This window comes from Oryctolagus cuniculus, chromosome 13, assembly GCF_964237555.1.
Source record: "Oryctolagus cuniculus chromosome 13, mOryCun1.1, whole genome shotgun sequence".
In the NCBI taxonomy this organism is placed as follows: domain Eukaryota; kingdom Metazoa; phylum Chordata; class Mammalia; order Lagomorpha; family Leporidae; genus Oryctolagus; species Oryctolagus cuniculus.
In genome coordinates, this window is record NC_091444.1 from 79,686,817 (window position 1) to 79,710,473 (window position 23,657).

Consider the following 23,657-nt stretch of genomic DNA (forward strand, 5'->3'; position numbering starts at 1 on the left):
AATAAGTCTTTTAAAAAACAAAGCAAAATGTGGCAATAATAAGGCAAAGTTTAAAAAAGATCATTGCCTTTATCCCCAAAATACAGAGCTAAAAGTATACAATGAGGTTTAGCACCAACACACACTCTCACTCCCTCAAATGCTCATAAGTAACAGAGTAAAAAACATAACTTGAGAGAAAAAAGAAATATGCACGTGACAGACAAAATATTAACATACTTATAAATGGTGAAATCTTAGTCAAATAAACCTAGATAATAAACAATTATATTTACAATGTACCTCAAAAAAATTCAGTGAATTCATTTTAAATTTCAGAGAAAATTCAAATAACGTCTCTTCTATTAAAACTATAGAATGGGCCGGTGCCGTGGCTCAATAGGCTAATCCTCTGCCTTGCGGCGCCGGCACACCAGGTTCTAGTCCCATTCGGGGCACCGGATTCTGTCCCGGTTACCCCTCTTCCAGGCCAGCTCTCTGCTGTGGCCAGGGAGTGCAGTGGAGGATGGCCCAAGTGCTTGGGCCCTGCACCCCATGGGAGACCAGGAGAAGTACCTGGCTCCTGTGTTCGGATCAGCGCGGTACGCCGGCCGCTGCGGCCATTGGAGGGTGAACCAACGACAAAGGAAGACCTTTCTCTCTGTCTCTCTCTCTCACTGTCCACTCTGCCTGTCAGAAAATAAAAAAAAAAAAAAAAAAAAAAAAAAACCTATAGAATGGAAGTTCAAAAAGCGGAAAGGGTAGTACATTCTTTATTTTATGGGACACAGACAGACTTACAACCATGATTTCCATTTTTCAATGTCATCTCAGAAAAAGGTATTAACACCACAGCAATTTCAAAACATACTTAGCTCCTTTAAACTATGAGAAAAGCTAGATGAAAAAATATTTTAAAAAACCCACAAACTCCTGGCTCCTGCCATCGGATCAGCGCAGTGCGCCAGCCGCGGCGGCCACTGGAGGGTGAACCAATGGCAAAAAGGAAGATCTTTCTCTCTGTCTCTCTCTCTCACTGTTCACTCTGCCTGTCAAAAAAACAAAAAAAAAAACAAAAAAAAAACAAAAAAAAAAACAAAAAAAAACCCACGAACTAGAAAAACATTAAAATGACTCTTTCTGAAAGGTCAGTTACCAGTTTAATAAAAGGGGAGTTACGGTAGCCTCAGAAAAAAGAACCAGGAAAATATTGCAGAGAAAACTCTTCTGGAACGAGTGGCCGTGAATCGGAGGACCTACTGGGAGAACAAGGTCGCCCACCGCGTGGAAGCCGAGCCGCGGGACCGAGCCGCGGAAGCCGAGCTGTGGGACTGAGCCGCGGAAGCCGCGGAGTCTGCGCGCCAGTGCTCGAAGGGGAGTGCGTGCCACACAGACAACAGCGGGGAGACTTGGGACGTCCAGGGCTCCGAGTCCACACATCGGCGCTGGAAGGGGAACGGACCTGCGTGGAGAGCGTGGGAGCCCACAGTTCGGGACACCAGCGGAAGACTCAACACACCAGCGCTGGAACGCGAGGTGAGCCGAACCTCAATAGCCCGAGACACCGGCAGGCAAGCGGAGAGAGGAGACTAGAGGGAACGACCCCCGGGGGGGGGGGGGGGGGGCGAAAGTTAACCAGGCTAACTGGAAGAGAGACAGAGAGAAAAAAAAAAAAAAAGTGACTGGTACGGACACCGGTTTCTCTCTCTCCGCTCACCTCTCAAGGGCGAACAAGACAAAGAGCAGGCGCCATCTTGGACATACGTCATAAGCAGAGCGACCTCAGGTCTGCACCGGCCCTGAGCCTAGCAGAAAAACCTGACTCTGGGCGGGGCGAATTAACAGGAGATTAGGACCTAGTAAATTTGTGGTGCTACTGAACTGAGACTGTGAAAAAAGAGACGGTGGGGGAGAGAACTCACGGAATTCACGTGAGCACTCTCCAGAGACGCTACAATTCCGTAACTTTGGCAACCCAGTGGGAGACTGAAGGAGAATTTGAGCCCACTCTGAGGGCAGGACAGATTCCCTGTGTGGTCCTTGGGAAAGAGCTTCTGATCTCTGGCTCCTGTGGGTATATCATTTGCCTGCTAACTACCTCCAACTTCGTTCAGCTGTGCAGAATAACGTCCCTTTTGAATCAAAAAAAATAAAGAAAGAGAGAGAGGTTTACCATGCCTAACCTGGGAGTGTCACCTTTGGCACATCAAACAGAGCTCTCAGGCCACACCCATCTCAAGCCCTAAGGCTCCATCAAAAACAGATAGTCCACTTAAACTAGAGTCATAGTATAACAAGAAAAAGCACCACAGTGAAGAAACCAAATATCTCCAATATGCCAAATAACAAACGCAAAAACCGAGGTAATAAAAACAAGGAAGTCACCATGACGCCCTCAAATGAAAAAGACACCCCAATTCAAGATTATGAAGATGATGACATAGAAGAAATGCAAGAAGCAGATATCAAAAAATTGATAAGAACATTAAGAAGTTCACAAACAAATTCTTGAACTACAGAAATCCTTAATGGACAAGAGAGAAAATCTCTCTCGTGAAAATGAAATATTAAGGAGGAATCAAAATGAAACGAAACAACTAGTACAACAGGAAACTGGGATAGTGACTGAAGTGAAGAATTCAATAGATCAAATGAAAAACACAATAGAGAGCCTTACAAACAGAATGGGTGAAGCAGAAGAGAGAATATCGGACTTAGAAGACAGAGAACAGGAAAGGATACAGTCAGACCAAAGAAAAGAAGAGGAAATTAGAAATCTAAAACATATTGTCGGGAATCTTCAGGATACTATTAAAAAACCCAACATTCGGGTTCTAGGAGTTCCTGAAGGCATGGAGAGGGAGAAAGGATTAGAAGGCCTTTTTAGTGAGATATTAGCAGAAAATTTCCCAGGTTTGGAGAAGGACAGAGAAATCCTAGTACAGGAAGCTCACAGAACCCCTAATAAACACAACCAAAAGAGATCCTCACCACGACATGTTGTAATTAAACTCTCCACAGTGAAACATAAAGAAAAGATCCAAACAAAAAAGCGGTCTGCAGCCTAATGTTTATTGCAGCTCAATTCACAATAGCTAAGACCTGGAACCAACCTAAATGCCCATCAAGGGTAGACTGGATAAAGAAATTATGGGATATGTACTCTTTAGAATACTATACTGCAGTAAGAAACAACGAAATCCAGTCATTTGCAACAAAATGGAGGAATCTGGAACACATCATGCTGAGTGAAATAAGCCAGTCCCAAAGGGACAAATACCATATGTTCTCCCTGATCGGTGACAACTGACTGAACACCAAAAAGGAAACCTCCTGAAGTGAAATGGACACTATGGGAAATGGTGACTGGATCAGCATAGCCCTGACTGTTAATGAACAACTTAATACATTATCCCTCTTAGTAGTTTTTTTGTCTGTTCTACTTAATATGACTGGTTTAATTCTGTAATTAATACACAGTTATTCTTAAGTGTTGAAAATTAACTGAAATGTGATCCCTGTTAAACATAAGAGTGGGAATAAGAGAGGGAAGAGATGTGTAATTTGGGACATGCTCAAGCTGACTTACCCCAAATGGTAGAGTTAGAAACATACCAGGGGATTCCAATTCAATCCCATCAAGATGGCATGTACCAATGCCATCTCACTAGTCCAAGTGATCAATTTCAGTTCACAATTGATCATAATGAAAGGACTAAGAGTCAAAGGGAGCACATAAACAAGTCTAGTACCTGCTAACACTAACTGATAGAATAAATAAAGGGGAGAGTGATCCAACATGGGAAGTGAGATACTCAGCAGACTCATAGAATGGCAGATGTCCTAAATAGCACTCTGGCCTCAGAATCAGCCCTAAAGGCATTCCGATCTGGCTGAAAAGCCCATGAGAGTATTTCAGGCATGGAAAGCCAAGACACTCTGGGAAAAGATCTCTGTGAGTGAGATCCCAGTGGAAAGAACAGGACTTCAAAGAAGGAGGTACCTTTCTCTGAAGGGAGGAGAGAACCTCCACTTTGACTATGACCTTGTCTAAACAAGATAAGAATCGGAGAACTCAGATGGCTTCCATAGCCTTGGAAACTCATGACTGGAGCATAGCGAGATTACTGACGCCATAGACAGGAGTGTCAATTGGTAAAGTCAACAACAGGAGTCACTGTGCACTTACTCCTCATGTAGGATCTCTGTCCTTAATGTGCTGTGCATTGAGATTTAATGCTATAACGAGTACTCAAACAATATATTTCACTTTGTGTTTCTATGGAGGTGCAAACTGTTGAAATCTTTACTTAATGTGTACTAAACTGATCCTCTGTTAAAAAAAAAAAAAAAAAAAAAAAAAAATTATCAACTCCCAACTTGACTCTCACTGGGATTAAACATAACAATAGGTCTGATCTGATTTCATCATCATTTAAAAAAAATCATCTATTATTTTTCACTTTATGTTTCTGTGTGGGAACAAACTGTTGAAATCCTTACTTAATGTATACTAAGCTGATCTTCTGTATATTAAGATAATCGAAAATGAATCTTGATGTGAATGGAAGGGGAGAGGGAGTGGGAAAGGGGAGGGTTGTGGGTGGGAGGGACGGTATGTGGGGGAAGCCATTGTAATCCATAAATCGAACTTTGGAAATTTATATTCATTAAATAAAGGTTAAAAAAAAAAAAAGTCAGTTACCTAAATCATCACTCAAGAAATTAAGAAGGAAGTCTGATACAAGTGTTTATAACGTAGGATACACCATCATAATTGGATAAATGTTTTTAATTATGCCAAATATAATTTTTTAAAACTTTACATTTTCAAAATGTTTACAATTTTCAGATGTGTTGTGCTACATTATAATTTTCTTTCTCCAGAAATAATTACTAGTAAGTCACACTCTCTCCCTTTCATTCTTAACAACTCCAGCCACCCTATCTAATGGATCATATTGCTAAGCATAACCATCACACTGAGAATAATATTCTCTGCGAAGAGTTAGTATCTACTTACAAATTAGATTCAATGTATTGTCACAAGTTCAAGTTAGAGTTCTTTACCATTAGCCATAAGGAACTTGGGAATTAAGTCAACATTCCAGTCTCTTCCTCTCCCCATTGATGATGGTGGTGATCCTGGTATTTTAAATCTTTTGTATAACTAGGAGCAAAACAAAAAGGACTCATGATGTATAAAAATTCAATTTTTATTATAACATACAAAGGGACTTCAAAAAGTTATTGGAAATGATAATGATAATATATAGAGTGGTATAGTGGATTAAGCTGTGCTTGGGACACCTGCAACCCCTGGCACCTCTGCTTCTGAACCAGCTTCCTGGTAATGCATTCTGGTAGGATGCAGATGATGGATGGCTCAAGTGCTTGGTATCCTGCCACCCAAGTGAGAGACCCACATGGAATTCCTGGCTCCCAGCTTTGGCCTGGCAAATTCCTGGTTGGTTTATGGAGTGAATCAGGATGAAAGATATCTCTTTCTCCCCATGTATGTGTGTGTGTGTGTGTCTGTCTGTCTGTCTCTGCCTTTCAAGTAGTTGAAAATAAATATATAAACATTAAAGAAATATTAAAGGAAAAAAGATATTATGAGAGTGGGCATTTGCCCTGGGGTTAGGATGCCCATATACCATATTTGAGTGCCTGGGTTTGGTGCTTACTTTTGGCTCCTAACCCCAGGTTCCTGCTGGTATGGACCTGGAAGGCAGCTGTAATGGCTCAAGTGGTTGGGTTATTGTCACCAAGTAGGAGACCTGGAATGAATTCCTGGTTCTTAGGTTTGGCCAGAGGCCCAGACCAGGTTATAAAGACAGTTAGGGAGGAGGTCAACTGTGGGCCAGCTTATGGGAGCAATTGGATGTTCTTCCTCACTCTTTCTACCTCTCAAATAAACTAAAATTTTCCTGAAAAGATAATGTATTTTTGAAGCTTCTTCATACACCTACTTATTGATTAAGTAGTTTTGATAAAATAACCATTAGGTAACCTTGGTTTAAAAGTCTATTAAATCACTAAAAGGACATTCTTGATATCATTAGATAATAGTTAATTTCCATAAATATGTCCTTATGATTTGCTGGAAAATGTATTCTTGGCAGATGAATGTGAATATGCAGGTCAAGTAGCATGACGTCTGTTATTACTTTCAACAATTGAAAACCAGTAACAAAGACACATGAAGCAAATATAGCAAAACATTAACTGTTAAATTCAGATGGAAGGTGTTTTTTTTAGACAGAAGGTTTTTGATACACTAGTATTATTCTTATAACTTTTTTGTATTCTTGGACATAGGAAAAATGCTTTTTATAGATACTAACTCTAATAAGCCACTAATTATATAAAAAGTCATTGTTGAAATCTGTATCTCCCAAAAAGCACATTACGGTTTATGTCTATACATGTGAATGTCAAACAAGCCTCACACAGAGAAATACACATATACTTAGTAAGACACAGTTTAGAAATGCTTCATGTGCTCATATCCTAAACAAGTAGGAAAAGGGCAATGTAGCAAAATGAACTAAGCTTTAAATTTATGACACAGATTCACAACCCATGTCTGCAATTTTAACCTTGAAGGCACTACTTTGTAAACTGTAAACTGAGGGAGAAAAATGTGTCTTTGAGTAACTGAGACAATAAATAAGACCATGTGGAAGGCATTGGCACTGTGCCTGAGACATCAGACACCTCTTCTGACTCTTTCCAGTCTATGCTCTATTAACTGAGAGATAACAGATACCAGATAGCAACAACAATTTTACAGTTTTAATTTGTATAAACCCCAAACTAGAAACTTCTAGACAATTATGGTGCTCCAGATGTTCTATTTAGTAATATGAAATCCATCTTTGAGTAAAATGGTGATTCTCAAGTAAAACAACATCTAAAAGGTGTATTCATTCTAATACTTACATCTTCCAGAGGTGTTATAGATGCACTTTCTCCTCCATAGTATGGGTTTTGATCCATGTGAAGAACTTTCTTTCCATTCACTGACATGATACCCGACAAGATACATTCCTACAGGAAATGCGTAAGCATTTTCAAAATGAAGTTCTACAGCATGTTTAAACTGATTCCTTTTTAAAAAATTATCATTAAACAGTCTCTTAAAACTATACATATAAAATACATGAAACTTGTTCCCTTTGTAAAATTAAAAAAAGAGAAAAAAGAAATTAACATTTATGTTCATACAACATGACAAAATTTATAAAAGAAACCTAAAAGTAACCAGGCTGTGGTCATGAATCCATCCTGTGATTCCCGAGGTTAAAACTATTATTTTTTTTAAAAGATTTATTTGTTTGTTTGAAAGGCAGAGGCAGAAGCATAGAGAAAGAGAGGTCTTCCATCCATTGGTTCACTCCTCAAATGGCTACAATGGCTGGAGCTGTGCTAATCAGAAGCCAAGAGCCAGGAGCTTCTTTTGGGTCTCCCATATGTGGGTGCAGGGGCCCAAGGATGTGAGTCATTCTCTACTGCTTTCCCAAAGACATTAGCAGGGAGCCAGATCGGAAGTGGAGCAGCCAGGACTCAAACCAGCACCCACCAGTGGCGGTTTTACCCGCTATGCCACATGTCAGTACCTAAAACTATTTTTTTTATTACTTATCTTTATATTTAAAAGGTAGAGTAGCATGGAGAAAAGACATACACATAGAGAGATTATCTCCCATCTGCTGGTTTACTCCCCAAATTGTCATAACAACCAGAGCTGGGTCAGGCAGAAGCCAGGAGTCAAGAACTCCATCCAGGTCTCCACAAGGGTGGTAGGGTCCCAAGTACTTGGGCCATTATTCACTGCAGGTCCAGGTACATTAGCAGGGAGCTGTATTGGAAGCAGAGCAGACAAGACTGGAACCAGTACTCCAATAAGAGATGCAGTATTAAAAGTGGCAGTTTAACCTGCTGTATCACAATACCAGTCCCTAAAACAATTTTCACAATAACATTAAGACATTTTTATTGTGTTGACATTTGCACTGATGTAAAATCAGTGGTGGATCAAATTAAGATAAGGACTCTAAACTCCACTAGTAGTCATTACACTGATCAAAGCACTCACTTGAGTGCCTCTGATGAGGCATAAAAAATTAATATATTTTTAATAATCTGGGGAGTATAGACAGCACTTCTGACTCAAGGAAATTACTTTATAAAAATTTATTTATTTATTTGAAAGGAAGTGTTACAGAAAAAGAGTGAAAGAAGGAAATTTTCAAATGGCTGACAAACTATGATTATTCAGACTTAAATATGTGGCAGATATTTTCTTTTTTTTTCTTTTCTTTTCTTTTTTTTTTTTTTTTTTTTTTTTTTATTTTCTGACAGGCAGAGTGGACAGTGAGAGAGAGAGACAGAGAGAAAGGTCTTCCTTTGCCGTTGGTTCACCCTCCAATGGCCGTAGCGGCCGGCGCGCTGCGGCCGGCACACCGCGCTGATCCGATGGCAGGAGCCAGGAGCCAGGAGCCAGGTGCTTTTTCCTGGTCTCCCATGGGGTGCAGGGCCCAAGCACTTGGGCCATCCTCCACTGCACTCCCTGGCCACAGCAGAGAGCTGGCCTGGAAGAGGGGTAACTGGGACAGAATCCGGCACCCCGACCGGGACTAGAACCCGGTGTGCCGGCGCCGCTAGGCGGGGGATTAGCCTAGTGAGCCGTGGCGCCGGCCTGTGGCAGATATTTTCTCAAAAATAAATGTAAAAAAAAATTTGAGATTATCTGCTGCCAATAGAAGAAAGTCAAATTTTTGAATGAAAATCAGAATTCTGAGAAGGGAGAAGAATCTACCATTGTCAGCAAGGGCTTTTTAGACAATATTAGTGACAATATAAACAAATATGATTTTTGACACTATAAAACAAAATGAATGTCAACATTCAGAAAATCTCTATTACCCAGAGTAAACCAGTATTTCCCAAATGACAAATAAATGATGTAATTAAAAGTGCAAGTTAGATCAATGTATCAGAATAGATTCTCAATGTTGTTTCAGATTTGATTTTGGAATTAATCATTTTTAAAAGACTTATTTATTTGAAATGAAGAGCAAGGGAGGGGGGTGGGAGAATTTTCCATCCACTGGTTCACCCTGCAAATGGTCATAACAGCCTAGCTGGGCTATGCTGAACCCAGGAGCCAGGAACTCCATCCAGGGGTTATTTGGGTCATCATCCTCTGCCTTGCCAGGCATATTAGCAGGAAGCTGGACTAAAAGAAGAATAGCAGGGACCCCAATGAGCCCTCCAATATGTTATTCCAGATGTCACCAATTAACCTACTGTGCTACAACACCAGCCTATAACTCATCTTTTAAAAAACCCCTAGAGCCAACGTTGTGGCACAGTGTGTGCTAACATCTGATATAGAGTGCCAGGTAATCCTGGCTGCTCTGCTTCCAATCCAGCTTTCTGCTAATGTACCTGGGAAGGCAACAGAAGATGACTCTAGTACTTGGGCCCCTTGCCACCCATATGGGAAACCCAGGTGGAATTTCTGGCTCCTGAATTGGTGTGGGCCAGCCTTCTGCAGGCCATTTGTGTAGTGAACCAAAGATCTCTTTTGGAAGAGCACTCTCACTCACGCTCTCTCTCTCTCGTCTTCTCTCTGTTGCCCTTTCAGATAAATAAATCTTTAAAAAACAAACAAAAAAAAAACCCCTACCCCTTGTGTTTTTGTGATCTACAGACTGAACACAAAAGCAGGTATGCAAATCCAGCTTTTATTAAGCCAGACATTAAATGTGAGACAATCATACTTTTCTCAAACTTTTTTTGAGGGGTCAGCGCTGTGGCTTGTTAGGTTAAGCCTTTGCTTGCAGCCCAGCATCCTAAATGGGCGCCAGTTGGTGTCCCAGCTGCTCTTCTTCCAATCCAGCTTTCTGCTAATGGCCTGGAAAAGCAGTGGAAGACGACCCAAGTGCTTGGACCCTTGCACCAACATGGGAGACCAAAAAGAAGCTCCTGGCTTCGGATCAGCCCAGCTCTAGCTCTTGTGACCATTTGGGAAGTGAACCAACAGATGGAACAGATCTCTGTCTCTCCCTCTCTGTCTGTAACTCTCCTCTCAAATATATAAACCTTTAAAAAAATTGATACACAAAACAGTAATATTTAATGAAATTGTCACACATTAATATGTAATGGATTATTTTTTAACTTAACTAATACTTTTTAATTTATCTGTTGATTTAGAATATCATTATTATCAACATATATAACCCATATAAACAAAACTACTTCAGGAGAGCAAATGCTGTAATACAAAGGGTTAAGCTTCTGCTTAAAACACCAGCATCTCATATCAGAAGGCTGGTTCTAGTCCTGGCTGCTCTGCTTCTGATCAAGCTTCCTGTTAATATGCCAGGAAAGACAGCAGAAGATGGCCCAAGTGCTTGGGTTCTGCCACTCATCTGGGAAACCTGGATGTTGTTCCCAACTCCTGGCATCAGCCTGGCCCAGACCTTGCTTTTGTGGCCGTTTGAAGAGTGAACCAACAGATGGATGATCTTTCTCTCTTTATCACTCTTTCAAATTAACAATTTTTTTTTTTAAATCCCAAGGTTCCTCATTTTTAAGTGAGAACAGACATTTGAGATTTAGAGCTATAGAAGAAGCATTCAAGATAACCATTAAAAACTGACAATCAAGGATGCCTTTGTGGCATAGCTGGTAAAGCTGCTCCCTGCGATGACTGAATCCCACTGGGTGCCAGTTTGTATACCAGCTGCTCTGCTTCTGATCCAGCTCCCTGCATATGCCCTGGGAAAAGCAGCAGATGGCCCAAGTGTCTGGCCCCCTACCACCCATGTCAGAGACCCTGATGAGGCTCCTGGCTCCTGGCTTCAGCCTTGCCAGCTCTGGCTGTTACAGCCATCCAGGGAGTGAACCAGCAGATGAAGATCTCTCTGTCTCCCTCTCTTTAACTCTTTCAAATAACTATGATTATACTAAGACACACCAAACCGAGACAGGGGGGCAAATCAGAACCATTATATCAGGATTTTAGCAACCAGCACTTTATCTTGGTAAAAGACAATGAGGGGTGGTGCTGTGGCATAGTGAATAAAGCTGCCCTTGCAGTGCCAGCATCCCATAATGGGCACCAGTTCGTGTCTCAGCTCTTCCACTTCCGTTCCCGCTCTCTGCTATGGCCTAGGAAAGTAGTGGAAGTTGGCCCAAGTCCTTGGGTCCCTGCCTTGGGCCTCTGCACCAGCATGGAAGACCTGGAAGAAACTCTTGGCTCCTGGCTTCAGACTGGTGCAGCTCCGGACGTTGCGGCCATCTAGGGAGTGAACCATCGGATGGAAGACCTCTCTGTCTCTGCTCTTTGTAACTCTGCCTTTCAAATAAATACATAAATCTTAAAAAAAAAAAAAGACAAAGGAAATTTCACTTAAATTTATAAAGTTTAGTACTCCTCAAATTTACCCAAAGGACCTTATGTAACAGGACAACTTCACTCTATCTAATTTGATATCTTTCTTTTTAAAATCCATACAAATTCCAAGTTTTCCTCCATAATTTGTCTACTTATTTAGTAGTTTTTAAATGATGACAATTAGCATCCGGTTCACATTTTACTACAGGGGTGTGAACCATTTTTTATTTGGCTCAAGAGATACATTATGTTCCAGAATCAGGAATATGCACCATTTTAAAATTTGGCTCAAAAAATGAAACACTGTATTCCAGAAGGTTCCTCATGCTCTATTCCAGTCACCACCACCATCCCCCCAGAACTCTCCTGGTTTCTAAAGCAGATTTGTTCTCTCTCTTCTTGAATTTCATGAATGGAATCACATAGTCGTTATATCTTTTTAATCTAGCATCCTGTATTCAATGTTACATTTAAAACATGAGTGAATGTTTTAAATGTTCTAATGTATTTATTCTCACTGCTGTAGAGTAGGGGTCCACAAAATCCAGTCTGCAGTCTTTGCTTGTAAATAAAGTTTTATTGGGAAACACTATTCCTGTTCATATGCATATGGTCTATGGCTGTTTTCACAGTAGCACAGCAGAGTTGTTTAGGTTTGAAACCCTTCAAATATTTACTATGTCCAATGCCATAAACAGAAGACCTCCATGTGTGATTCCTGATTTAGCGTCACTCCAAATGTAAGTTCTAAGTAGATATTGAAACTTCTGGTTGTATCCATATCAACTGAAGAACTCAATAAAACTGCTGGGCTGCATCTTCAGAACTATCAGTCAGCAAGTCTGGGATACAGCCTGCAAACTGTGTTTCTAACAAGTTCCTGGGCAAAGCTGATGATAGTTGACCAAGTGGGAGAACCATGACTAAAGCAGTGCTTTTCAAATAAGAATCACTTGAGGATCATGTTAAACTATAATTCTGATTCACTGTACCTGGATTGGGGCCTAAGCTTTTTCATTTCAGGTAAGTTCTCAGTTGTTAACAGATGTAGTTGGTGGATTGACCACACTTTGGGTAATGAAGCTGTGGAGGTTTCCACTGAAGAAATGTACCACATGGATATGACACAATTTACTTACTCATTCTACCACCGATGGATATTTGGATAGTTTCCAGTTTTTGTCTATTACAAATAATGCCCTATGAACATTTTCACATATGTCATTAAGGATGCAATTCTGTTAGCTATAAATCAGGGAGAGTATGAGTACATTCAACTTCAGCAGTTATTGGCTTTTCAAAATGGCTGTACAATTTATCCTTTCATCAGCAATGTATGAAAGTCCCTGTTGTCTTAAATCCTTGACCAACACTTACACTGTTGTCCTTTCAAGTTGGTCACTCTAGTTGAGATAGGATTTAATCTGCATTTCCTGAGAGCTAATAAGGTTGAGCACTTTTTTTTACACTTTCTTGATGATCAGGCTATCGTTAAATAAGTGCCAAGTTTTTGCTCATGTTTTAAAAGAGCTTTTTGTCTTTTCTTACTGCTTTATAAAAGTTACTTATATAGTTTATATGTATATAAAAATCCTTTATTGGTTACATGAATTGCAAATAATTTCTTCCATTCTCTGGCCTGCCTTTTCACTTTCTTAGTGATGTCTTAATGAACAAAACTGAAGGTCTTTTACAACTAAAAAAATCAACACTAACATTATCTAAAACAATTCGTTTGTTTAAATAAGAAATACACCTTAAGCACTACTAACTATTTCTATAATAGTTTATGACATAAAAGACAAATAGTCCCATTCCCAGCTGACAAAAGTAGACTTCATGGTTCAACTTTTCGAAGTAAAATCATAACAAATAACGTTTAGTGTTGCAAAGCTTCTATATATAACTTCACACTCCACTGCAATAAAGCCTGATGCACTGGACTATGGCCCCAAAGCAAACACAAACGACTCAGCCAAAAATAAAGGACACAAAGCTCACTGTAGCTAATCAAAATCTGCAGGTCCACTGGCTTTTTAAACCTACCTGTAAAAAACTGCTTCGGGAGCCAGCATTGTGGTGCATCTGGTTAAGTTACAGACTTTGCTGCCAGCATCCCATATGAGTGCAGGCTCAAGAACTGGCGGTTCTACTTTAGATCCAGCTCCCACTATGTGCCTGGCAGAGCAGGCAAAGATGGTCCAAGTGCTTGAGCCTCAGTCACCTATGTGGGAGACTCATCTTCCAGTGGATGGAAGATCTCTTTCTCTCCCCTTCTCTCTCTGCAATTTTGCCTTTCAAATAAATAAACCTTTTTAAAAGATTGTTTCAACATTCTTGAAAGAAAATAAATAGCAGCATGGGATGAAGTCATTAATTTACAGACAAAAATCAATCACACCTTGGTACAGGGTATATATCAATAATTCTAAAATTTGGTATCTCCTAAAATTAACAACTCAAAATCAAAATCTTGGGGCTGTGACCTCTAGCCCTAGTATGTTAAACCACCACCTGCAGCACCAGCATCCCATATTAGTGCCAATTTGAATCCTCTTCCAATCTAGCTCTCTGCTAATGGCCTGGGAAAGTAGTGGGAGATGATCCAAGTGCTTAGGTCCCCGCACCCACGTGGGAGACCTGGAAGAAGCTCCTGGCTCCTGGTTTCAGATCAGCCCAGCTCCGGCTGTTGAGGCCATTTGGGGAGTGAACCAGCAGATGGAAGAGCTTTTTCTCTGTCTCTCCTTTTCTTGGTCTATAACTCTGCCTCTAAAATATGAAATTAAAAAAAAAAGTAAAATCTGCTACCTATTTGTGAATACAGAATAACAAGCAAGAAGAATAAAGACAGAAAAATCCCAAGTCTCCTTTATTTACACTAGAAAACCTAGTCCACCTACTATGTATGTCAAAAATACTGGTTAACTGGTCGGTGCCACGGCTCACTTGGCTAATCCTCTGCCTGTGGCGCCGGCACCCCGGGTTCTAGTCCCGGTTGGGGCGCTGGATTCTGTCACGGTTGCTCCTTTTCCAGTACAGCTGTCTGCTGTGGCCCAGGAAGGCAGTGGAGGATGGCCCAAGTGCGTGGGCCCTGCACTCACATGGGATACCAGGAGGAAGTACCTGGCTCCTGGCTTCGGATCGGCACAGCACGCTGGCTGCAGCGTGCCGGCCGTGGCGGCCATTTGGGGGCTGAACCAACGGAAAGGAAGACCTTTCTCTCTGTATCTCTCTCTCACTGTCTAACTCTGCCTGTCCAAAAAAAAAAAAAAAAAAAAAAAAAAAAAGGTTAACTTTTTATACACATTTGAATGTTTGTAAACATATTAGGTTTAAATCTAAAGATGAGAGTATTCTATATATAATTTTTCTTTTTTAAAGTATTTATTTATTTACTTATTTGAAAGGTGGAGTTACAGAGGCAGAGAAAGCGAGAGCGAGCGAGCGAGAGAGAGGTCTTCCATCCGATGTTTCACTCCCGAGATGGCTGCAACGGCCAGAGCTGTGCCGATCTGAAGTCCGGAGTCAGGAGCTTCCTCCAGGTCTCCCTTGCTGGTGCAGGGGCCCAAGCACTTGGGCCATCATCTATTGCTTTCCCAGGCCATAGCAGAGAGCTGGATCAGAAGTGGAGCAACCGGGTCTTGAACCGGCGCCCATATGGGATACCAGCACTTCAGGCCAGGGGGTTAACCCACTGTACCACAATGCTAGCCCCTGGCCAGAATGTTTAACATGTTTACAGTTTTGTAATCTTAAATTACAATATGTTTATAGCTTCCAAGAGTAATACAGGTTTAGTATCCTTTATCCAAAATACATGGTACTGGGACAGCACAGTGACATAGTAGATTAAGCCTCTGCCTGCAATGCCAACATCCTATATGGGCACTCATTAGAGTCCTGGCTGCTGACTTCAGATCCAGCTCCCTGCTAATACACCTGGGAAACCAGTGGAAAATGGCCCAATTGCTTGGGGCCTTATACCCACATGGGAAACCCACATGGAATTCCAACTCTTAGATCTGGTCTGATCCAGCCCCAGCCATGTGGCCATTTGGGTAGTGAACCAGTAATCTTTAAAAAAGACATTAAAAAAAATGCATGGGACCAAAAGTTGCTAAGAGATCTCCATTTCTTTCAAATTTTGGAATATTACAGTGTATTTAATGAGCTACGGATGGAACACAAATCAAAATATAAATTTCATCTGTTCATATTTAATGTACCTACACCTTGATTGTGACACATCATAAAGGTCAGGTGTAGAATCTTCCATGTGTGACACAATAAAGGTACTTTAAAAGTTTTGGATTTTTAAAGCACTTGAGATTTCAGATTTTGTGATTAGAAATGATTGTTTGCAAGCATTAGTAAATACTGGTCCTATTATAACTACTACAAAGAATAAAAAGCCATATGTCTACAGAACTCTAATATAACTACAGCAAGTTATAACAGAGCAAATTTAACATTGAGTAAATCTTAGAGGCAATCTAAATTATAGTCCAGAAGTTTTAAAATCAAGTTCAGAACTTCTGCTCTGAAGTCATAAAATGCTAAGAGGTAGCGCTGTGGTGTGGTGGGTTAAGTTGCTGCCTGCCATGCCTGTATCTCATATGGATACCAGTTCTAGTTCCTTCTGATTCAGCACCTTACTAACGGCCTGGGAAAAGCAGAAGATTGAGTCCCTACCACCCATGTGGGAGAACTGGTTGAAGCTCCTGGCTCCTGGCTCCTGGCCCTGGTCTGGCCCAGCCCAGGCCACTGAGACCACATAGGGAGTGAACCACTGCACGGACGATACCTCTGTGTGTGTATATGTATAATCCTGACTTTCAAATAAATTAACATAAAAATATAAAAATACACTGTGGTGTAGTGGGTAAAGCTACCAAATAAGGCACTAGCATCCCATATGGGTGCCTGTTCAAATGCCTGCTCCTCCACTTCTAGTCCAGCTCCCTGCTAACGTGTCTGGGAAAGCAGTGGAAAATGGTCCAAGTCCTTGGGCCCCTGCACCTCCATGGGAGACCTGGAAGAAGCTCCTGGCTCCCGGCTTCAGATTGGCCCAGCTCCAGCTGTTGCAGCCATATGGGGAGTGAACCAGTGAATGGAAGACCTCTCTGTCTCTCTCTTACACACTCTCTCTGTAACTCTGCCTTTCCAATAAATAAATAACTCTTTTAAAAAAAAATACACTGCTGAGTCATCTTGTTAATAAATATCATCAAAGCATATGTTCCCATTCATAATTCTTTACTATTTACTCACTACTAATTACTAAATGGAACAAAAATGAAACACAGAAAACAACCTGGTGGGGAGATGGGTTTCTTCGGCTAGCCCAGCACTGGCCATTGTAGCCATGTGGGGAGTGAACCAGCAGATAAAAGATCTCTCTATCTCTCCCTCTATCTCTGTAACTCTCTTTCAAATAAATAAATCTTAAAAAAACAAAACAAAACAAAAAACTTCTGGGAAGCACAAATGGGTATGCAGTAACTCTTTTTTTAAATACACTGTTTCCAAGAAGATTCATGAGTATATTTCAAGCCTATAGTAAGTTATGTGCAAATTATACGGTGAGAGGCTGCCTACCCTTTGGAAAGCAGAGCAAAGTAGAGGTTGCCAGCCTAACAGTGAAGTCACAGAGATGGTGAAAAATAATAGAATAAAATCAAGAACTTTAAAAAGGAGACCAACCTAAGCCTACAAGGAGAACAAAGATGAGCACTTAGTCTAGTAGCTAAGACATCAGCTAAGATGCCTGCATCCCATATCAGGATACCTGGGTTAAATACCCAGCTTTAGCTTTGAATCTCAGCTTCCTGTTAATGCAAACCCTGGGAGGTAGCTGTGATGGCCAAGTCACTGGGTTCTTGTCACCATACAGGAGACCTGATTTGAGTTCCAGGCTCACAGCATAGCCTAGAACTGGCCACCGAGGGCATTTGGTGGGTGAATGAGGTTAGGATCTCTTGGTCTCTGTCTCTCTCTTACTCCTGAACAAATAAATAAAAATATTAAAAAAAAAAAATTGGGGCCGGCACCATGGCACACTAGGTTAATCCTCCGCCTGAGGCACCGGCATCCCATATGGGCGCCAGGTTCTAGTTGGGTTGCTCCTCTTCCAGTCCAGCTCTCTGCTGTGGCCCGGGAAAGCAGTGGAGGATGGCCCAAGTGCTTGGGCCCCTGCACCTGCATGGGAGACCGGGAAGAGACACCTGGCTCCTGACTTTGGATTGGTGTAGCTCCGGCCATTGAGGACATCTCGGGAGTGAACCATCTGATGGAAGACCTTTCTCTCTGTCTCTCTCACTGTAATTCTGCCTGTCAAATAAATAAATAAACTAATTTTGTTCCTCACTTTGCTAAACAATTGTGTTATTCAGAAAGGCTTTCACACGAAAGCTGTAGTTCTTTAAAGGGGCAGCTCTCAATTCCTTAGAAAATTCAATGATATGGGGCCAGCCCTGTGGTAAAGCTGCCACCTGCAGTGCTGGCATCCCATATGGGAGCCAGCTCAAGTCTCGGCTGCTCCACTTTCGATCCAGCTCTCTGCTATGGCCTGGGAAAGCAGATGGCCCATGTCCTTGAGCTCTTGCACCCACATGGGAGACCTAGAGGAAGCTCCTGGCTTCAAATTGGCACAGCTCCAACTGGGGAGTGAGCCAGCAGACGAGGGAAACCTCTCTCTCTCTCTCTCTCTCTCTCTTTCTCTGCCTCTCCTTCTCTCTCTGTGTAACTCTAAATTTCAAATAAATAAACAAATCTTTTAAAAAAAAGAAAATTCAATGATATGTATGTTTTCTAGTCAGGGAATATGTTTCTCTAGTTTATACAGAATTGTCTCATCTTCTTTTTCAAAAGATTAATTTATTTAAAAAGTAGAGTGACTGACAGAGCAACAGAGACCTGGAGGAAGCTCCTGGCTTTGGCCTAGCCCAGCCCTAGCTATTGCCTCCATTTTGGGGGTGAACCAGCAAATGAAGATCTCTGTCTTTCCTCTCTGTGTAACTCTTTCAAATAAATAAATCTTAAAAAAATATAAGAAGTTCCTGATCCTAAAAGTACTGGACACGCTAGGTACCATTAGTATTCAGTACCCACATTTGATAGCATATACCTTTTTTCAAGTTCTTAAATCTCAAGCACTACACGTTTATAAACCAAAAGTTAAGAAAATTAAATAGTATGTCTACTCTAAATACTCAGTTATTTCTAATTTGAGGACTTTTAACTTTCGTGGTCCCTTCATTTAACTTTCATCCATCTAAAAGACCTGGTATCACTAAAAATGAGACTATAAGATTTTTCATTATCAAAACACCCTGTCATCACTACTCTAATCAGTGACAGCAATGTGATTATCCTGAATTCATATAATTCTCAAATAACTCACCAAAAGACCTGACACATTAACAGGGTTTAAAATTATCATAGCTACCAAATGACAGCAGAAATTAGTCCCCAAATCTAGTGAAGTAGGTATCAACCACTCTTTAAAAAGTATACAATCCAAATGAAAATTTAAACAAAATGCATCCAGCAAAGGAAATAACCAACAGACTGAAGAGACAACCTACACAGTGGGAGGGAATATTTACAAACTACTCAGCTGATAAAATATTAATATCTACAATACATAAATAACTCAGCAGCAGAAAAAAAAGGAGAGGAGGGACTAAGGCTGTGGTGCAGAGAGATAATCTACTACCTACAATGCTGGTATCCCATTTGAGCACCTACTGGTGTCCTGGGTGCTCCACTTCCGATCCAGTTCCCTGCTAATGTGCCTGAGAAAGCAGCAGCAGATGACCCTAGTGCTTGGTCCTCTGTCACCACATAAGAGACCCACATGGATTTCCTGGCTCCTGGCTTTAGCTTGGCCAGCACTGCTGTTGTGACCATTTGGGGAGTGAACCAATGGATGGAAGACCTCTTTCTGTCTACTCCCCTCTCTCTGTAACTCTGCCTTTCAAATAATATTAAAAGAAAAATTAACTGCTTTAAAAATGGGCAAGTGACCTGAACAGACAATTTTCAAAGAAAAATACAGAAATCATTGGGCCTGGCCGGCACGGCGGCTCACTAGGCTAATCCTCCACCTGTGGCACCGGCACCCCTGGTTCTAGTCCCAGTTGGAGCGCCGGTTCTGTCCCGGTTGCTCCCCTTCCAGTCCAGCTGTCTGTTGTGGCCCAGGAAGGCAGTGGAGGATGGCCCAAGTGCTTGGGCCCTGCACCCTCGTAGGAGACCAGGAGGAAGCTCCTGGCTTCAGATTGGCACAGCACGCTGGCTGTAGCGGCCATTTTGGGGGATGAACCAATGGAAAAAGGAAGATCTTTCTCTCTGTCTCTCTCTGTCTAACTCTGTCAAAAAAAAGAAATAAAGAAAAGAAAAAAAATGATGGGCCTGCGTTGTGATGTTGCAGGTTAAACTGCTGCCTACAATGCCAGCATCCTATTTGGACACTGGTTAGAGTCCCGGTTGTTGAACTTCTGACTCAGCCCCCAGCTAATACACCTGGGAAACCAGTGGAAGACGGCCCAAATGCTTGAGGCCTTGCACCTACATGGGAAACTCACATGGAGTACAAGGCTCTTAGCTCTGGCCTGACTGAGCCCCAGCCATTGTGGCCATTTGGGAAGTAAACCAGCAGATGTCTGTTTTCTTCTCTCCCCCTGTCTCAGTAACTCTGTTCTATCAATAACTAAATAAATCTTTAGAGCTATTCCACTGTTGCTGTGGATTCATTCTGAGATGAGGAACGTGGTGAGGGCAAGAGGCATAGAGTCACCACACAGACCCTGGGAGTCGGGTGAAAGCAGGCTAGAGGCGAGCAGCCTGCAGACTCGTTTATTTCAGTTGCTACATCAGCTTAAATAGCCAAGGCAGCCAATCTGGTCAAGGGGCAGTTTATGCCCTAATCAACCACAGCCTGTTGCCAGGCAGGCTCGGTTGCCAGGTGGGTTTCAAAGCCATTCCTGAGTAACTGACTCTTGCTTGCCAGTGGCCATCTTGGCATGGCCTTCTCATTCTACCACATTTCATCTGCTGGTTCACTCTGCAAATGGCCACAACAGCTGAGCCTGGGCCAGGCCAAAGCCAGGAGTCCAAGCACTTGGATCACCTTCTGCACATCAGCAGGGAGCTGGATTGGAAGTGAAACAGCTAGGACTTGAACTGGGGCCCACATGAGATGTCAGGATCGCAGGCTGGCCCCAGGAGCCAGGGTGTAGGGGCCCAAGGACCTGGGCCATCTTCTACTGCTTTCCCAGGCCACAGCAGAGAGCTGGATCAGAAGTGGAACAGCCGGGACTTTAACCAGTGCCCATATGGGATGCCGGCAGTGGCTTTACCTGCTCCACGACAGTGCTGGCCCCAGCAATTATAAATTTCAAAATCATTAGGCGAGAGGACGTTGAACATTACCAACATAAATAATAAATGTCTGGGGTAGCAGATGGCCAACTATCCTGTACCAATCATTATACATTGTATATAGGTACTGAAATGTTACCCTGTACCCATCATAATATACAGTAATTTGTCAGTTAAAACTAAATATATATTTTTTAAGAGAAACTAAAGGCTAGCAACAAAATACATTAAGGTAAAAACACCACACAATCTTTGATACAAAATGATTCTGAACTAGGCATGTGGAAACCTGCATCACGATGGATTTGCACTCACTTGTTCATGCTCAACTGACCTTAATCGTGGACAAATCTGAAAGACCAGCAGCAACCATAGAAAACCAGTGGAACTAACTGGCTCTTACAACATGCTGGCAGCAACAGCACCATTCCACTGGGCAAAAAAAATGACAAACTAAGCTCAGCTCAGAATCCCAATTAGGTAGTTAAAAAAACAAACAAACAAACAAAAAAAAACCAAAAAACAAACAAAAAAAACCGCTGTGGATAGACATATATATTCAGGCATCCTACAACTTACTATTGAAAAAGAAATTCAACTGTATCACACGCACTTGAAAATGATTAAATGGCTTTCTATTTGGTACTATTTCATACACAGTCACATGTCTATTTCCGGACTGTTCAGACATAATAAAGTTATTCAGAAATGAGTATTCTCCAGTTATCATAAATCACTATAAACTGAAAATGACAAACCATAAAGATACTATTCTAATTCTTAACAGACTTTTCCTAAAAACTTGTGTATTCCTAAAAAAATTAGTCAAACAAAAGTTTGGTTTTCTTATCTACAGAAACCCAATATAGCTATTTTGGAGTATTACCTTAAAAAAACTGATTTGATCCAAAAAAATCAAAATGCATTTCAACAAATTTTAAGTGGTAGTTTATATGAAATCATTCATGTACTGAGGTCAGAATGTATGGGACACATGATATTTCTTCTGGTGTTCATCTTTTTATGAGGAAGTAGTCCAGAAAGAATTTCAAATTTTCTAATAAAACTGATAATCAAAATAGTTCCTTCCTTCCTCAAATTTAATTTTTTGTAAGATGACTCGTCATCATAAAAGCAAGATTAGAAAAAGTATGAGAGTAAACCTGCCTACAATACTTGCAGACTCTTATCTAATAGCCTCTAAGCAGAGATCCAGAAAAAGAAACATCCAATGGTATTAGTCACTCTTTGCATTCATATATTATGAATGTATTCTTCATGTGGTTACTGATTTATGATAACCCTTGAAGAGAGTTCAGAGGTACAGAGAATGTGGCCTCTGGCAATCCATCACAAGTTAAGGGGATGGCATGTAGAAGAGACAATGGAAGCAGAGAACATCCCGGGAAAAAAAGTAAAGTGATGTGTAAAAGCACTTGATACACAAGTTTTGAAAAAATTCATTTCCAGTTACCAGATGCTTAGTAAGCAGGATGAGAGGGTGACTTAAAACAATCAATGATGTCTCCTACTCGGAATGAGAGATTAAAAATTAAATCACTCCTTCACTTTCTCCAAAAGTTTAAGTCTAGTGAACTCTAGCAACTACAAAGTACTGATTACCTAATGATGTGGCACTCCTCCGGCCTCACTCTGACAGCCAGATTGACTAGTAGCAGAGGCTAAAGGCTAAACAGGAAATGCAACTGCAAGCCGCCTTTCCCTCCCCCTCCGCCCAGTGCTTCTCAGCTTCCAATCACCAGAGGTCACCGACCTCTAAGAGGGGAGGTCTTGGCTTCACCTAAAGGCAGGCTTTTTCCCTTCACATTTTTCAGAGTCCCCCATTTCCGACGTCCTTCTCTCCGGCCAGGACTACCCATTTGACTGCCTTCACAGACGTCTGTCCTAGGTTTCCATTTCCTGTTCTCTCCATGCACACTTGTCCAGGGCCCGCTCCACCCACCGTGCTCCTTGAAACCCCTCCAGCTCCACCAACCACGAACCCCTCCCCGAAAACCAAGGCAGAAGACGAAACAGTCTCCGAGTAAACGCAGCCTGCAATCTAGCGGGCCTAGGACGCGGGGCCCTGCTGAGCGCTGGCGCAAGGAGTGCGCCCACCCTCTGTACACCGGACAGGGTGGACGGCGCAACCGGGCAGGGGAACTGAACCAAGTGCCTAAAGGGCCGCCCTCACCCCCGGATTCGTACACTGGCGGGCCGCGCCTCCCCCCGGGGCCTCTGAGCATTTCCTCCCGGCCAGCAGCTCACCGTCAGGCCGGTGCCCAGCACGATCACGTCGTACTCCTCATTCATGGCGGGGTAGGGCGAGGCGGACGACTCGAGAAAGGAGAAAAGCTAAAAGACCTTGCGGCCACTCTAAGGAGGCGGAGAGGAGCTCAGAACGCTCTCAGGTTAAGGGAAAAGGGAAGGCGGGAGGCTAGAAAAAAAATGGAGCTGACGAGGAGGCAAGCCCAGCCACCACCTCAAACGGGAAGAGAAGAGCGGGCAAGGGACGGGGAGAGGGTGCGGAGGGCGGGGACCTCGCCTGGGCAGACGGGGCGTGGCCTCCAGAGACTCCGAGAGGGCCGCCAATCAAGCGCCTTCCGCTCTCTCATTGGCTGCCTTCCCGTCAGTCGCCGAACTTCCTCCCTTTTCCCCCTCTCGCGAGAGAAGGGCGGGGCGTCGCCATCTTGGGCTTCCGGTTGCTTGCCCGTTTGCTGCCACGGTGGTTGGGGCGAGTTACAGAGCTGGGAATGGGGGTTCCAGAGAAGGTCCCTGCGGAGGCTGCAGCCCGCCGCCACGTTCACGACCCTCACAATTGCATGGGCGGTCGCTTTGTCCAAGGCCACTGCCCATGACCGCGGCCCTTGGACTTTGAACGAGT

At 42.3% G+C, this 23,657-nt stretch overlaps 1 protein-coding gene across 2 annotated transcripts in view; it reads right to left on the reverse strand.

The window, feature by feature from the left end:
* Positions 1–23,316, reverse strand: part of GDI2 (GDP dissociation inhibitor 2) — a 40,406-nt gene extending 17,090 nt beyond the window's left edge. The window contains exons 1-4 of one of the 2 annotated variants that reach the window (XM_017337715.3): positions 23,042–23,316; positions 21,108–21,205; positions 6,925–7,032; positions 5,050–5,149 (exon numbers count right to left, since the gene is read on the reverse strand). In XM_017337715.3, the coding sequence (XP_017193204.2) occupies positions 5,050–5,149; positions 6,925–7,032; positions 21,108–21,146 (247 nt within the window). In that variant the 5' untranslated portion in view covers positions 21,147–21,205; positions 23,042–23,316. The remainder of the gene's footprint in view (positions 1–5,049; positions 5,150–6,924; positions 7,033–21,107; positions 21,206–23,041) is intronic. The other variant, XM_002721691.5, reaches the window with a different exon arrangement.
* Between the last annotated feature and the right edge of the window lie 341 nt (positions 23,317–23,657).